The sequence below is a fragment of the Oppia nitens genome, unplaced genomic scaffold (genome assembly GCF_028296485.1).
Source record: "Oppia nitens isolate AA-2021 unplaced genomic scaffold, nextdenovo-longstitch-racon4-pilon3 scaffold13_pilon_pilon_pilon, whole genome shotgun sequence".
Lineage (NCBI taxonomy): Eukaryota > Metazoa > Arthropoda > Arachnida > Sarcoptiformes > Oppiidae > Oppia > Oppia nitens.
The window spans coordinates 2,228,899-2,247,375 of NW_026533192.1; the positions used below are offsets into that span (position 1 = coordinate 2,228,899).

At 20.6% G+C, this 18,477-nt stretch overlaps 1 protein-coding gene across 1 annotated transcript; it reads right to left on the reverse strand.

The window, feature by feature from the left end:
• Positions 1–3,245: 3,245 nt before the first annotated feature.
• On the reverse strand, positions 3,246–17,755 carry LOC128960620 (slit homolog 3 protein-like; the record flags this gene model as incomplete). Its single annotated transcript, XM_054306746.1, has 3 exons — positions 17,699–17,755; positions 16,182–17,623; positions 3,246–3,787 (listed from the first exon to the last, which is right to left on the reverse strand). Coding segments are annotated over exons 2-3 (1,572 nt in total), but the record flags the coding sequence as incomplete, so codon positions are not given.
• Between the last annotated feature and the right edge of the window lie 722 nt (positions 17,756–18,477).

Sequence of the window (18,477 nt, forward strand, 5' to 3'; positions counted from 1 at the left end):
ACAATTATTTATTATGAATTTAACTTAAATCAAAATATCATTTTCTGAATGCATTCAATTGACTGACTTTAAGCAAATGTGATTTAAAGGACCACTTTTTTCAATCTCTCTATCAATAGAAAAATATTATATAAAATGCAATTCAAATTTATTCCGATATTCTGTATTATAAAACTGAAAAACATGAGTTTATATACAATTTTTATATACAATATATTATCTCTATATTGAAATATAAATACAGTTATAGTCAAACAACTTTTACTGTTATATCTCCCAAATGCCAAAACTGTATGCATCAAAAAAAAAATTGCAAAAAATCAAATCAATTTTAATAAAGATGTAACACTGAGTTTACATTATTTACATAACATTTTGCAAAAAAATAAGTATTTATATTCAATATATTCATGAAATGATATATAAATATTTTATACTATTTCATTTGAGATATATTGAATATATAATTTATTAAATATATGCAATATATAGTACAGTATTTTTAGAAAAACATAAAATTTTCTAAATAACAACTTTATTTGAAAAATTTTATATATTAGACATAAAAATCTTTTATTAAGCATTACATTTGAATTTAAAGATAATTATATAAAAGTTTTCTAATGTTGTTTAGAAACAACAAATAATAAAATTTGTATTCAATGTTTGCTTTAATCCACATATTGATTAAATTGTTACAAAAATAAAGCAATGTCTGAATTGTTTACCAATAAAGACAACGAAAATCCCTTAATTTATTTGCGAAATGTCTTATAGTTGTCGAGTCATCACTTGTTTGGTCTTCACTTTGTAGTGAATTCATTGCAAAAGTTGATGAGCTCTTAGATCTTCCTATTCTACCATTTATTACATTAAGACATTAACAGCACAGTTGTCTCAGCACTACATGTCGTCCAACAATTCAATCAATTAATGTTACTAATGATGTAAATATTAGTCCAGTTTATATTTATTGCTTTTCAACACTTAATTATTATAGTCGATGTTTGACTAAATACTCACACGATTTTTACTAACACTATTCATATTATACAAAATGAATACATTTAAACATTTATCAGAAACTAATAGTTATTCATAAATCGGTTTTAATGATCACAAATCTAAGTATTGATTTGCTTATAAAGTTTATAATTATTACAAACTTTGATTTTCACCAATTTTATAATATTAATCTTAAATACTGTATAAAGTTTTTAGTAGTTTTTAATGTTATGCTAACTCGATATATCACATCTAAACTTTCAAACTACGATAATTTATAACTTAAATATAAAGCTAAATATTTTTAGCAATGTAATAAACGCTTAGTAATGGTATTAATATAAACTGTGCATTTTAAGTAGAGAAATTGTATGATCACATTTTAAATGTAAAATAATTTTTAAAAATTATATAATAAAACATTCTGTGAATTTTTTTTCATATACTTATTGTATTTTTAAATTATTGTCTTAATTTAATATATTTTTTATAGAATATTTAATTTAATTGTTGCAATTGTGAAGCACATACATATAGAGACATGAAATATATGATCAATTTTGGTACTTATATAAAATTTAAAGAAAATAATTGACTCATAAATAAATTGTTAAGTGTAATATTTACTAAATAATAGACGAAATATATATAATTTTTATCTATGTATTTGCTAATATAATTATTATAATAGTTAATTTATATTAAATATATTTATTATTAATTTATTATTAATTTAAAATTAAGGTTTAAAATTATATGACTATTGAATAGGCGTTATTTTAAACGTAATCATAAATCATGTTTTTATTAGTTAAATAAATAAATTTAATTATTATGAATTATTTTTATCAAACTTGACAACAACAGAAATAATTTAATTGATACTTGAAATGTGAAAACATCAATTCAACATAACTTTCCGTTACATACTTTTTATAAAAATAAACATTTTAACATAATTTGTTTATTGATACATAAACTATTTTATACAATTTTATTATATTTTTATTTATATAAAATAATATTAGTCGTGACATTACTTTATCTACAGTACTATTCATATTACAGCACAATTGAATTGTATATTATATAACTCACAATATTATTATACATTATTTTACAGATATTGATGTAATAAAATTGTGTTTATGGCAAACAACGATTTTATTTATAAGTAATTGTGATACACAAGTAGTAAAATTTATAAGTTATGCATTTATTAATATTATAGTTTATCTAACTATTATGAGATTAATAACAAATTGTTAAATTCTAGTAGTTAAAATACAATACAACAATTTTCATTAAAAATATTAATATATATTTTAATACACAAAACTAAAATAATTAATTATCATTATTTAACTGTTTATATTATATTTATTTAATAATTGACCATGTTCATCAATTATTAAAATATTAAATAATTCATATAAAATTCCTATTCTTTGTACTGTAAACCAAATCACTATCTTTTATAAGAAAAATATTGAATTCAATAATACAATGTTGACATCTCACGTATTTTATAGAAACTAAAACTATTTTGTTTTTTATTACAGTAATATAATATTTAATAATTTAATAATATATATTTTTAGTAGACTTTTATTTGAATAAATTTAATGAAAAATACAAGTATGTGTGATGCAACAATTATTTTAAGTCTAATATATAAAAACTATCTAAAGTGCATATTTAAGTTATTTGATAATTTCTATTTACAAATAATAATTTGTTTTTTATTTTAACATTTTAAGTATTTTAAATATACTGTAATTTTAAATTACAATAAATTTTATAATTTACATTTTGGCAATTGTCTAAGTTTATAACAAAAATGTTTTATATATTAATATAGCATAATCTTAATACTCAAATATAAGCATTGATTTGTTTTGTGCACTCAAAATATTTTTAGTATTGCATTTAATTATTATTCTGTTTATCGTTTTTATAAAAAAATGTAATAATTTTTATTATATTATTTATCAATTTATAGATTTCACTCAATTGATTAAATTACGACAATTCTAATTATATGTTTGTTATTTAGATTTCATTTAACTAATAATTTAAAATTTATTGTGTTTATCATTATCACAGAATTTGTGTCCAAACTCTTATAAATATAATATTCAATTATATATTAAATATTATTAATGTGTAAAACTATTTTGTATAAAATAAAATATAAGTGGAATTAATATATTTATAATATAATAGTTATAATAAATTAAGGAAATGGATGATCCATTGGTCGGTTGTCTTTCACGACTGGCACCCAAATGACTTTTGTCTGTCATAGTCTTCTTCCTCTTTGTTTCAGTTAAATGATTTTCTTTGATCTCTTCGTCAATACCATTGATATTAACATTAGGACTCAATTCAGTCGACAATATTTTTGTTTCTAAAATTTCTTTTTTATTTTCTAAACTCAAATCATTTTTATTGTCAAACTCTGATTGTGTTATACTTTGATTGTTATTATTATTATCTTTGTTTTCGATAACATTCTCATACGAGTCATCGTTATTCTTGTGGTTATTGTTGGTATTGTCTGAAATGTCTTCAAAATCAAGTGAATTATGTGAACAACTTTTGCGGACCGACTCGTTTCGGCCCAAATCCAATACTTTGATCTCATCGTCGACATTGAAACCCATAATATTTGTACGAAACACACACTTAACAAATCTTAACTCCCGTTGAAGTAATTCACTAAAGTTTTGTTTTCTATCGCTTAACCACAACAGATGACAATCACATTCAAGTCGATTACCTATAAATAAATTTATATATTAATTAATTTATTGTATATTATATCAAATATTTATTTAATTCATATAATATTTTTATCACTAGTATTGTATGATTTACTAACTTTTTGTATAATATATAATTTAACATTTGTATAACAATAAAAATTAATTACAAATCATATTTAATAAAAAAATACCTTAATAAATAATCATAATCAAATTATTATTTAATTAATATTATTTTACAAATAATATCAAAATATATTTTTTAATATTTATATATTTATGGCAATTTTTATAGTGATTTTTGTGAAAAACAGTAACACTTGTTTGTTATTTTATTTATTATATATTTTTTCAATTTAGTTGTGTTATCGATAAATATTGTTCTAGTTTTTTAACAAATCTTTATAGCATTTAAAACAATTTATAGACAAATAGTAGTCTTTCATGAATTAACAATCTGTAAAATATAATGTTATAACAAAACTTCAACATAAAGATTATTGTTATTATATTTTTATATAGTATCTGTGCTATTATGTAATAAATTTATTTTTAAGCAATTTAAAATAATATCAAATATAATAGTTATTATAAGAAACTTTAAAGATTGGAGTTTTTATATATATATTTAATATCATATTTGATACAAATGTTATCTATATTATAAAATAATAATCTACTCTGCAATGTTTATACTGTTTATATCAATAGATTTTATTTATATAAAATTTTATAAATTGCCTAAAGTTAAGGCTTAATGTTTTGTGTTTCATTTTTATTAATTTCCTCTTAAGCCTTAATAAAAATAAATAATTCATATTCTAGTGTATATTAATAATAGTTTATCCAGACTTATAAACTAATTATAGACAAAATTATCATCAATTAAAATTAAATTAATACAAAAAAAATTTAATAAAAAATTGCAATTAATAATAAATAAAATTTAAAAAAACACTTTTGATAACTCGGTTTAAAAAATAAATATTTTAATTTATTTAACAAAATCAAAAATGCAAATATAAAATTTTAATAAATAACTGTGAACTACATATTTATACGTAAAACAATAGTATACTTAGTGACTACAGTATATCCACTTAAACTAATCAAAGCAAATGGTTTTAATAAAATCAATGAAATTTAATGCTTTTTATTAAATGGAAATTTGCAAACAAAAAAATATTTAAAAACAAATATTTGATTTTGATTTGTTTGAATAAAAAATCGTTTTCCTTTTTTATAAACATAAAACACAAATGAATTTAATGTTTTATGAAAAACAAAGATTTATATTCATGTATTTGCATATATTATTCATTAGTTATTTACAATTTATTGTTGATTTAGTAAATGGTATTTTAATTTATTATACGATACTATTCATAATTACTTATTTGGTTTACAATAATTTAATATATTATTTAAAGTTACACAATGTGTAATACACATAAATTTTTAACATATTTTATTGTACAAACATACATAAAATAGACACTAGTATTGTTAAAAACAGTGTTGTTAAATTAGAAAATTTTAAAAAGTAATTTTCAAATAAATTTGTTTTTTTCAAAATTCAAATAAAACATTTATTGTATGATGCAATATGAAATATTTTGAATTTTTATTGATGCTTATGATGGTAACGGTTATTGAAGTAAGTTATGATTTAATTGTTTAATAATAATTTTTACAATTACTTACTAAAAAGCATTTACACTGTAATGCCGTTAAGTGTAATGTAATATAAATTAATGTTATTATAATCTCTGCAAAATGAATAATGATGTGTTTATTTTTCTCTTTTTTTGTTTAGATTTATATTATTGTAAATGATTTTTTAGTTTTAAAAACTTTTTATAAGAAATTTACTTTGAAAATTTTACTTATTTTTTATGTAAAAAAATATAACACTAATTATCATATATGGAAATGGGTTTGACAATGGGTTGGTAACATAATTTAAATAAACCAAATAATTCATTAGTTATATTTTTATTATATAAATACAGTATTTTTAAAAACAATGTGAATGTCATTCAATAATTTAAATTTTATGTTTAATACATATTAAGTTTGAAATAGTATTAAAATAATAATATTATTATTTTTAATTAGTATTATTAATAATATTAGTATTTCAAATGTATTTTGTAAACATTTTTATGGCACTACTTTTGCTGATAGTTTAATGTTTATTTCTACGCTTTTATGTTATGTTGATTTTGTCGCAAATAATCATTATTTTAATTATTATTAAATGTTTTTATAGAGAAGAGAGAGAGAGAGAGAGAGAGAGAGAGAGAGAGAGAGAGAGAGAGAGAGAGAGAGAGAGAGACTCTTTTTGCAAAATCATTAAATATTTGTATTAATTATTTGGGTCAATGTGCAAAACAAATATTTAAACAAATTATTATTATTATTATTATATATTTAAGTTATTTGCCTGATAAATTTTTGAAATCAAATTTATTATTTATGCTAATGTTGTCAGAAAATACTTAATATACTTAATATTACAGATATTAAAAAGGATTTTTAAAAATACTTATAAAATGCAAATTAATAATTCTAATAACACTTTGAGTTTAAATACCATTTTAAAGTTCAAATAAAAATTAATCTTAAGATTAAAACTATTATAAAATCTTAATGGTTATTAAATCTTATACGTGATTATTAAGTTAAAAGGCAATTCATAAAGCTATGCTTTTCATACATGTTTTATAATATATAAAATACCGTATTTAACATAACATTCTTATATAATTTTTTTATTTTTAAGATAACACTTTAAAAAATAAATTGCTTCATATCTAACATAACATTTTTTGTATATTAATAATCTACAGTATTGTAACATTATGCACTACAGCAATTTATTATTTTATTTTTTAATTAATTTACATTAATGGACAATAATTAACATTAATTGCATTAAAAGTACTTATTGTCATTCAAAAAGCTAACATATGTCAAACATATTGTACAAACAACTACAATAATGTATAGTAATATTGTACAGTATTTAGTTCAACAAAAATAAGTTAAATATATGCAAAGTCGTCAACTAATAGTAAATGGACTTATGTTTGACTATTACATCGACTATTACTCTTAACATCTGTTATCTACACTATAAATACGATTAAATATTTAAATATGAAAACAAAAAATATAATACATATTTATAGAAAACATCATTGTTAATTATATAATTTATGCACATATTTTATATAAATAAATTAAAAATTTGTGTATAATATAAGTCAGAAAATTTATGTGGTTTAAAGCTATTATGTTTTAAATCAAATTCAAAACTTGTTAAATGATTTTTTATGTTAAGTGGTGTAAATTAAATAAATAATAATAAAAGTTAATTCAAATTAACCAATTATACCGATATAAGCTTATAATACTTTAATATATAGTATAATAATTATTTTAAAATAGTTTTTTTCTTTATTTTCTAGAAAAATATATTACAATTATTTTAGTAATATTGTACTAAATATACTAATTTATTAAATTATTTTCTTATAAAAACTTACAGGTAGTTAAGATAATGCCATTATTTGATTACACATATTTCTATTATTTTTTATCTTTCATTTGTATCTAAAATATTATTTTTAAAATTATTTGAAATAACGGAAACAAATATAACTGAGTTTTTCAATATATATAATGTAATTGTAATGTAATTTAAAGTATATATAATGACAAAATTAATTTAAAAGTCATATTATATATTAATCATATATATTGTATTTTTGACTAATAAGCTAATAATGCATTTTTATAATTATATTAATATTAAATATAATAAAATTTTTAATATGATGTTAATGTGGTTCCAGTGCTTCCATAATGATCTGTGGGTGCGTCCGATGTCATTAAAATACGTTTACTTATTTGTTTATAACAAATGTATATAATATATGAAACACAATATGTTTTTGTGTGGTTGCGATAAATTGAATGTAAATTTAGTGAATATAATGTTGGGTCACATCTGTTATGACAACAATTTTTACAAACATATTATTCAATCCATACAATCAACTATTTTTAATATCATTGATATTTTAATACTGTATGTTATAGTTAGTTAAAAATTTTGTTGATATTTATGTATTATTTATTTTATACACTAAATTTTTATTAAAATTTAGTCAAATCTAATGTCATTTAATCTGTTTTTTATTTATATAAAACTTGAATTTATACAAAAGAAAATTAAAAGCTAAAAGTATAGCAAAATAAGAAATTTTACTTTGATTTTAAATATTATATTATTATTATTATATATTTATGTATTACTGTATCAAATAGTAAGTATTCATTGATTCATTTAAATCAAATTATTGCCCGAAATTTTTATAATTTAATTATAATTAAGTAGTAAATACTGTATTACATATTATGTTAGAATCATATTATAATCTAATGATTATTACCATATAATGACATATAACTATATTTTCCGACAATTATTATATTGTATCACAGAGTTTGTATGCCATCAAATATAATCACACAAACACACAATCATTAATTTGTTTTCAACACTAGTCTATAGAAAAGTTTCAAAATATTTTAAAATAAATGATGAGGAAGTTTACCATAAATAGACATTTATTGTTATATTATATTTAATAGTATTTTTATGTGAAAATCTCTTCAAGAAATACTGTACAAACTCAGGGTTAATATACTCTAAATGAATGCTTAAATTACATAAAAATGATTGAAGCAAAACATCATTTTCATTGAATTAGTTGACACAACTTTCCAATGAAATTGTTATTTGATATTACTCTTACTTTTTTCAACACATATTAATTTGTTTTAAATATTATATATAAAATATTGACAAATAGAAAATATTTTATAACTTTTAATGTGTTTTTATATCAATCAAATTCTTTTTATTTACACTATGATATACATAGAAAATACATTGTATATAAACTATTATAAAATATATATATACAATATAAATACTGTAAATTGCGGCAACTTTACACATATAGTATTATATCATAAATTAATGAAATGGTTTCGTGATTTCTATAAATAAAGGCAATCCTTAACATTAAATAGCATCAAATAAACAGATTTTTAATATAAAAACTATTTTAACATAATTGCCTTTCAAACAACTGCGGGATATAGGATAGACACGATATAGACAAGCCTTCAAATATTTTATTAGCTGTATATCATATTATATTATATTATTAATATTTACTATTTTATTGTTAAAATTCTATTAAATAATTTATTTTTTATAATAAATTTGAAATTAATATATACATAACACCATTTTAATGCCTGTAAATAGAATATTATAACTGTTATTAAAATAGTAATTTATATCAAAGAATTAGTATTTATAATTATCATGATTTTCTAGAAATGTAATATTTATTAATCACAATATACTGTATATGTATTTTTATTTCTATAAATCTCAAATAATAACATTATAATTCATTATAATAAATATCACATAATTTTTATTAATAAATTGTGAAATGTAGCAATTATTTATTATGTTTTTTAGTTAAATTGTGGTTTCTTTAACTTTTAAGTCGTTAATAAAAAATATTTTTTATGTTTACATCTATGTGTTGTACTTCAATAAATATGAGAACTAAATTTATATAAAATAAATTACATTCTTAAGTAATTTAAATTTAATTTAAATTTTTAATAATTAATTATATTAAATAATTTCGAATATATAACATAAATTTAAATAATTTTAAATGTGTTAATCTGTATTATTATTATTATTATTATTATTACTATTTTAAGACAGACCTTGATTTGAATTTGTGTTAGTGTGTAATATACTGTAGTTGATGTCATATATGCAAAATTTATAACATAATTAATTTAAATTAAATTAATTAGTAAAATGTTAAATGAATAACAAAAAATATTTTAATGTGAGTTTAAGTATTACATTTATTGAAATATGATAAACATATAATCAATAATCAATAAATTTTTATATAAATGATGAAATGTCTCAGATATTTAATTATTAAATAAATAAATATTATATTTATTAAAACAGTCGCAAAACTAAATTTCTACACAACAGTGTTTTCAATAACAAAATGTTTGTATAATACAGTACAAAGCGTATTATACAGTATACCACAATGTATAATACATGACAATTTTTCTATACAAAATAAAAATTAGCACCATTTAGTATCAAAATATTGATATAATCAAAAATAAATATGATTTATAATAATATAGATTTGATATTTATTTTTTACCTTAATTTATTTTATTTTTATTCTTAGAAAATAACAATTATTATAAAAATAACGATTTTCTGACAATTATATAGTTATTGAATAATTGTTTTAAATTCTTTAACATTATATATAAATATTAGTTTTTATAAATGTATAATACATGATTGTACGATATAAATTGTATTATACTTAGAAAGTTTCTAAAAAATTTCTCAGGAATAAATTTCTATAGAAATTTAAATTTATTGTTATACTATGGAATCCCCATATCTATAGCTATTGTAATACTATAAATATACTAATGAAACATAATAATATACATATATTATACTATATAATGTAGATTATTGTATAATACTACATGTATTATATAAATGGGATACCTATATAAATAATTATAATTATTTAATAATAATCAGTTTTGTAAAATTTTATTCATCATTTTATTATATATATATCATAGTTTAATATAATATAATTAAATTAATTAATTTTTACTTTAATCAATAATTAAATTATTAATAATATTTTATTATTACTTGTAAAAACAATGTTACAGATAACAAATATCGAGAGAACAAAATTAACCATGGGGATCACATAAATGGAAATTTCTTTTAGAAACTTTCTAGAAATTTCTTTATTATTTTATTATTATACTAATACACTAATTATACTATATTATAAAAAGCAAAAATTAAAACCCTTGTATTTTTCCAACCCTTCTACACAATCAATAAAATCTTTAAAAAGTTAAACTTCGCCCAAATGTATGTAATGTTTGTATTTAATAATAAACGGGTAATTGTTTGAGTAATAAAACTTTGTGTATAAAATATTATATCATATATTATTAATATTTTTTTCCAAATTTCATGTAAAACTAAATAAAAAGTAAGAAAAAATTTAGCGAAAATTTATGGAAGAAATTTTAGGTCAATAATAATAATGTATATAATTTTAGCAAAACATAACTGCATTTAGTCGTTGTCATCGCTATCACTGCTGGAAATAAATACAAAAAAATTTACTGAAAGTCATAAATTTTTTCTTTAAAATTTTTTTTATACATTACTAGTATTAGACTTACAATGATTATTGTTAAAAACAAAATAATACATAACATATAAAATAAGAAATTATCCATAACAACAAATTGTATATTTAATGTTACAATTTATCAAATTATTGATCTATACTTAAATATAATGTAAGTTATAATAAATGTTACTTTACTTAGACATATCTCTATTAAAATCTATTGTATTTTACACTTGAAAATTGAAATCATTTTACAATTAGTATTTCAACTATAATTGATGACTAATTGTTAATAACTGAAAAATTAATTGCTTGCTGTTAAATGCAACAAATAATTTATTAATGTTACTATTGTTATGTAATTTATTGGTTGATTCTAATTATTACAAACAATTTATTTGTGAGTATTATTTTTAAATGTTTTAGTATTCAGTGAATCATTGAGTAATTATTAAGATAGTTAAAAAAAATTGTAAAAAGTAAAAAAATGAGAACTGAATTAATATTTATAAAACATATTTAAATATTTTTTAAAAAATTTATTAAGTATTACGTGTAAAGTGTTAAATACTCTATAGTATATACTGTACATATAGACCACAAAATAAATTATATGAATATGCAATTAACTCTTTATAGTCATTACTCACTTTGCGGCTAAAATTAACGATAATATAACTCAATAAATAGTACAATGAATTTATGATAAATATTTACTATTTTATTAAGTTTTCCGCCAAATTGCAGTCAAAATACTTTTTATTTTCAGTCTATATTCACTGAACTTTGTATTAACATTTAAGAGACTGTTATTTCTATGCATATTATACCAGTATATGATAATTTAAAATAATGCTTAAATTTAATTTTATTTTTGACAAATAACTGCATTAATAAATGTTTTGTCTTTAAGATTATGAGGTATTTATTTTAGTTGAAAACAAACTATAAAAATACTTGCGTGACATTTATTTATTATAACAGTTATTGATATGTATTTATAGACGCAATGTAGTCAATCAATTAATTAAATATTTCCGTAAATTATGTTTATTAGCCAACAAATAACAACAACAAATCAAATATATGTTTAAATTTTTAAAACATATCACAGATTGTTTAGAAAGAAAACAAATTTTGTTAGAATTAAAGTCTCATTTGATTTGTGTGTTTAAATTGTCTATATGTTTGACACGAATTTTAATGTTTATATATTATATATTTATATATTATATTTTAGTTATGTCTCATTTTATTTATGATTATATGCTAAATGATTGCAATTTATTTTTCTCTGACATAAAATCATTTTATTTATTGTTATCTTTCATGTAAAGCGCTTATTGTTTTACATTAACAAAATACAGTATTTAGACATCATTTTGTTGAATAATATTATTATAAAATAAATTTTTATTGAGTTAAAGTCCATTTTATTTATCATTATAAACTTTACTTTTGAAATATTATTGTTCAATTATAAGATAGTATGACCAAATACAAAAATCTAAATATATATATACTATCAGAGTTGGAAAAATACAAGGTTTTCAATTTTGGTTTTGTAAAATACAGTAAAATACAATGTAATGGATGTATTTTACAATTTTAGAAAAATTACATAAACAATGATAAAATATTAATTTTTTATATTAAAATTATTATTATTACATAATTTCAATATCGTTATTAGAATAGTTGTTTTCTAAAACTATTAAAAATTAATATTAATTATTTTATTAATATATTTGAATAATTTCGATACCAGAATTAAATTGAATAGCCAATTAAAAATTTTTTCAAAATTATTTTAAAAAATAATTACTACAAAACATGTGTTTTATTGTGAATCTTAGTTTTTTTGTTATTAGGTGGAGCTAAATTTTTTTGTAAGCCAAAATTGTCATATAATTTACATTATATTATACTGTATAATACGCTTTGTATTATACATACACTTTGTCTCTGCCAACACTGTATACTATTAATTTTGATACTGTGTTTATCATATTTATTTAGTAGATAAATTAAATACTTTATTTTCTATTATAATCTAAATTTATTTTAATTAGAAACAATATGTTTATTTATAATTTATTGAATAATATTTAAAATAATTAAATAAGATTTTAATAATATTTTGATAGTTATTTTGATATAACTACTTATTGTATGTATTGATTAAATATAAATTTGTTGTTATTATAACAAAAAGTATTAAACGTATAAACTTGAAGTAATTGAATAATAAAATTATACTAATAGACTATAAATATATGATACCTTTACTATTTCTAAAGTAATTTTGTGTATTTGGTAACTCTAATAGATATAAATTATAAATAATCATTGCGGATTCGAATAATTTTTTATAAAATAAACAAGTACAATTAAGTAAAATAGTTTACTTATAGAGAGTAAATAATTATATATTTAAAAAATAATACAGTATTGCATATAATTGTGAAAAAAATCAAACACTTGAATAAAGTTTTGCCCAAAATTTCTCAAAAATATTACTTTAAAAGTCGTTTGCAGTAATTCAACATTTTTTGAACAATAAAACTGAATGTGAAATCAACTAAAACATCAAACTTCAGTACAAAACTTTAATTAGAAAATTATCTTAAAAACAATAAATTATTTATTATTAAGGAAAAAATATTTATTCAAAAATGATCAACAAATAAGTCTATTAGGGTTTTTGACTCATATTTGTTGATTTGAAAGTGAATTTACTATTTGATGTTTTGTTGTTTACTTCTTATACTAAATGTGTAAATTGAAGTAAATTTATGATATAATGATAATAACCTGTAAATTATCTAATCAGAGAATTTTTGTCATTTTATTTGTTTAGTGAACTGCAAACATAAGAAATGCAAAAATAATAAGAAATATTTTGACTAATATTTTATATTTAATAAAATAAATGCTTTTATTTATAATTTTTATTATTGAAGATTTCTATATATCATTGATTTCTTAAATATTATTTTATTTTTAATTCAAACAAAATAAAGTGAAATACAATTCGGAAAAATGTATGAGTTTTGGTAATCAACAGAATTAAGACAAAATTCCTAAACTCTTGAACCGATCTCTTCGGTACACAAATTCTTGAAACCAGTTTATGTCTAATTGAAAGAATCGCTATTTGAAACCAAACTTATAATCCGTGACACCTGTGCTATAGGAGGTATAAAACATGTAAAACACTGCTCCCGTGAAACCCCAAACAATTTTGTTATCGAACTGAACCCGAAACAAGTTTTAAAAATTAATGATTTACAGTATATATGAATACTAAATATTAATTTTTAAAATTAACCACTTATCCAATTTTGTATTAATCCATTATTTCCAATTAATCATAATTTATTAAAATTAAAAAAATTTATGATATAAATTATATTGTATTATAAATACAATTGCAGATCTAATTGTGAATAGAAGTGGATATAAACTATTATGTAAACTACTTATTGACCTTTTTGTAAATCTATTGTATATTATTTGCATAAACTTATAGCTCGTTATATTAAATAAGCATATATATAATTTTTATACATAATTATTTACTTTTAAAAAACTATGTTCACAAAATTTTAATCTATTTTGTATAAAATAATTTGATCAAATACTTTCATAAAACTATGTTACTATTTATCAAATATTGCATAAAATTCGGTTAAACACAGTTTATTTTCTATTGTCTAAAATGGTTTAATACATTATACATTGTTTTGCAAATTAAATGAAGTTTAATGATATCAAATTCATTTGCCTTTTAAAGAGTCTGTTTCTCTAATTTATCCCTAATTCACATATTATAAAATGTTTAATCAGTGAATGGATAAAAAAGTTGTTTAAATAAAAATCTGTTAAAAATAGAGTCAACAGAATAAACAATTTGAAAGACTTTATATAAAAGATCGGACGGACTCCAGAAACTACAGCTTTTCATACATACATAAGTTATGAATAACTCAGTGCTAAATAAGTGGCACTCATTGGCACTCATGTGTCCAAAACAAATATTTTAAGACCACTTCCTTCTCCAACCACTCCTTTGTTTGTATTGTAATGACTTAATAATAAAGATATATACAAATAGACAGATAGACAGCACACCAATGAATTTTACATGCATTTTGATAGTCAATTGATCTGACAATTGACTAACGGGTGCCTCATTTTTATCGCACTTTTTTTACCTTTTGAAGTGCTATTACTTAATACAGCCATTGATAATAGAGATTGAGGTAAACATAAAATATTATTGTGAAGTCAAATCAAAAGGTTTATTTACAAACACTGCGCCAATCGATGATAACATATTTTATACCTCTTTTATAGTTTGATAAAACTTAATATACAAATATTGAACATTAAATGCAATTAATACGTGGAAACAAAATCTTGTGTAATATTTATCTGTATATTATGTTTGCTTTTCTTATCTTAAAATCAATTTATTTAAACTTATCACAAGTAGTAGTAATATTATGTCATATATCTTATTATAATAGCAAACAATTACATTAAAGTAAAATATACTCTAATAGCATAAAACACTTATATTAAAATTTTAGCTTTAAATCATATGCTATATGAAAAACTTAGCTTATTATTCATTTTTAGAGTTTTCTGCAAACAAATTGCAAAAAACAATAAAAATACAATACTTTCATTAGCAGACTTAATAAGTATGGTTACCAACTGTCCCCGTTTTACAGTAATTGATTAAAGTCGACATAAACTTTACAATCATAAACTAAATATTATTATTATTAATAATTCAATTTTGCATTGTAATTACATATATTAAAAAATAAGCATATATAGTATTGACTACAGCAATTATAATTAGCGTAAATTATATTTTAAATTAAATATTTTTGAAAATTATATTATTTTCTGTTTATATAATATAAATAATTTTAATTATTGAGACAACTCTACAACAAAGCATCAATTTTTATCATACGTTTTAGCGCTCATTAATTATAGTATAGAAAGTGATATCTTATTATATGATAAGTATAATAAATAATAATACATTATATAACAGATGGATAATTACCTCTGAGATAAACGACAAACTGCTGTCCTTTTGACACTAAATCACTGATGAGTTCGCTTTCAAAAGTTTGTAACATATTTTCAGACAAATCAATAATAACTAAGTTTGGACTCTCTTTGAAGGTTAGACTCGAAAGATGTTTGAGTTTATTGACACTTAATAGTAAAGACATTAAATGAGATGTGTTTCGGAAGGCCTTCTCATCAATACTTTCTATAAGATTTCGATTGAGATTTAATTCACGAAGAAGTGGTGCGCCTATGAATACATTTTCGGGAATAGTTTTAAGTCGATTGCGAGACAAATCCAAATTTTTAAGAGATGGCAGACCATTAAATGTGGTCCAACTGATGACTGATATATCATTGAGTCGAAGATCAATCTCTTTAAGACTCTTAAGACCATCAAATGCATTGTCTTCAATAGTTATCAGTCGATTCCGATCTAGAAATAATGACTCCAACGCCGGTAAATGTATTAATGATTTAGCTTTTAATACTTGTAATGAATTACTAGCTATGGAAAGGCTTTTAAGCGCCGGTAGAAAAGCAAAAGAATATTCATTAAGACCAGTGATCTCATTGTTTTCTAAAATTATTTTTTCTATTTGAGTCAAATTATTGACTGCATATCTCTCGAGATGTCCGAACTTCATCTCATTGATGGTTAATCTTTGTAGAGAACTGTCAATATTTTTGAGGGCTGACATCGGTATGAAAGTGATTCTCGCATCAAATCTTGTGGTAACTATCAGTGATGTTATGTTTTTCTGGAGTTTGAATCCTTTCCATATAGAAGAAGACCGGTTGAGTCCTTCGCTTTTGATGATAAAACAAGTGACCTCTCGGGCCTCATCCGCTCCTTGATTATCACAATTACAATAAACTTGTTGTCCACTACTATAATCACATATATCCGAAACTGACAGTCCCTTTGTTGGGCATATAATCAATGGTCCCAATAATGTAATGATCAGTAATATATAAATAGAGATGAATTTAAAAACTTGAAAATATGTAAACGATTGCATTTTTGTTATTATTTAGAAAATTATTAAATAAACTTTTTAAGTTTTAATATTTTGAACACAATTATGGATTTTATTTGGCATTAAATATGAGTTCCCTAAACTAACCATCCAATCAATCAAATCAATGGATAAGTTGTATTAAATAATTATGTTATAGTTTTTGAGTTTAATTAGAATTATTGTGTGTTATAAAGTAAGTGTTATAAGTTATAACACACACTATAAATTAGTAGACAAACACAACTACCAGTGCCACACCAGACAACTAAACACATATTAAAAATTAGATGCAACGGAACGGCCAATCAAACCAACTATGCGTCGACTTTATGTATATATAGTATATCTATTGCCGCACAACTTATGCGGTATAAGTACTGCACACCAGAGGAAAGCCACACAACAACTGGTGCTGTAATTCAACTAAACTTTAGAATAACATTAATAAAACTTATGGCAAAAGATAAGGTATAACAACAATATATACCTTATATGAGACAAAAAGGTGTACTTTTCATGATTTAACATACAATCCATAAACTAATGAAACCAAAAGTATACACTTCTCTACTAAATCTTCTTTCTTTAAGAGAGTTCGTGTCTATAGAGGACCACATCGTTGAATGTTAAGCTTCTGAGACACTCCTACTTATCGGCAATTATTCACTTTAAGTTTCTCTCTCTCTCTCTCTCTCTCTCTCTCTCTCTCTCTCTCTCTCTCTCTCTCTCTCTCTCTCTCTGACAGCACTTCAACCCATAAAAACTTGATTGAATAAAAAGTTTCGGTTATCGGCAAATATACTGCAAATGTTTTTACACTGCATTTCACCAGCTAATGGGCACCGGGATGTTTGTACGCTGTTCCGTATGTTTGAACAGTAATGTATATCATAAACAAACTATTTTCGCACATAACCATTGCGTAATATTTAGTTTAAGTTTATTATTATTATTATTAAAATTATTATTATATTTTATGCAATCCATTACTCTTTCCGGTGGGCCTCTGGCCCTCTAATTAAGCTTATTATATAAACTTTATATTACTGTAGTATCATATGTTGTATTGTATTTATGTTATACAATACAATATATGCAATATTCATATAGTTGTTATTATATAATATATTATTTGATACAAAACTCATTCTCCGAAAAAAGTTTGTATTTATTAAAGTTTATAAATAAATGCCAAAAAATAATTTAATTCAAATACAGAGTTGAATGCAATCATAATAATAGTTCTCTGGCTTGAGTTGAATAGAC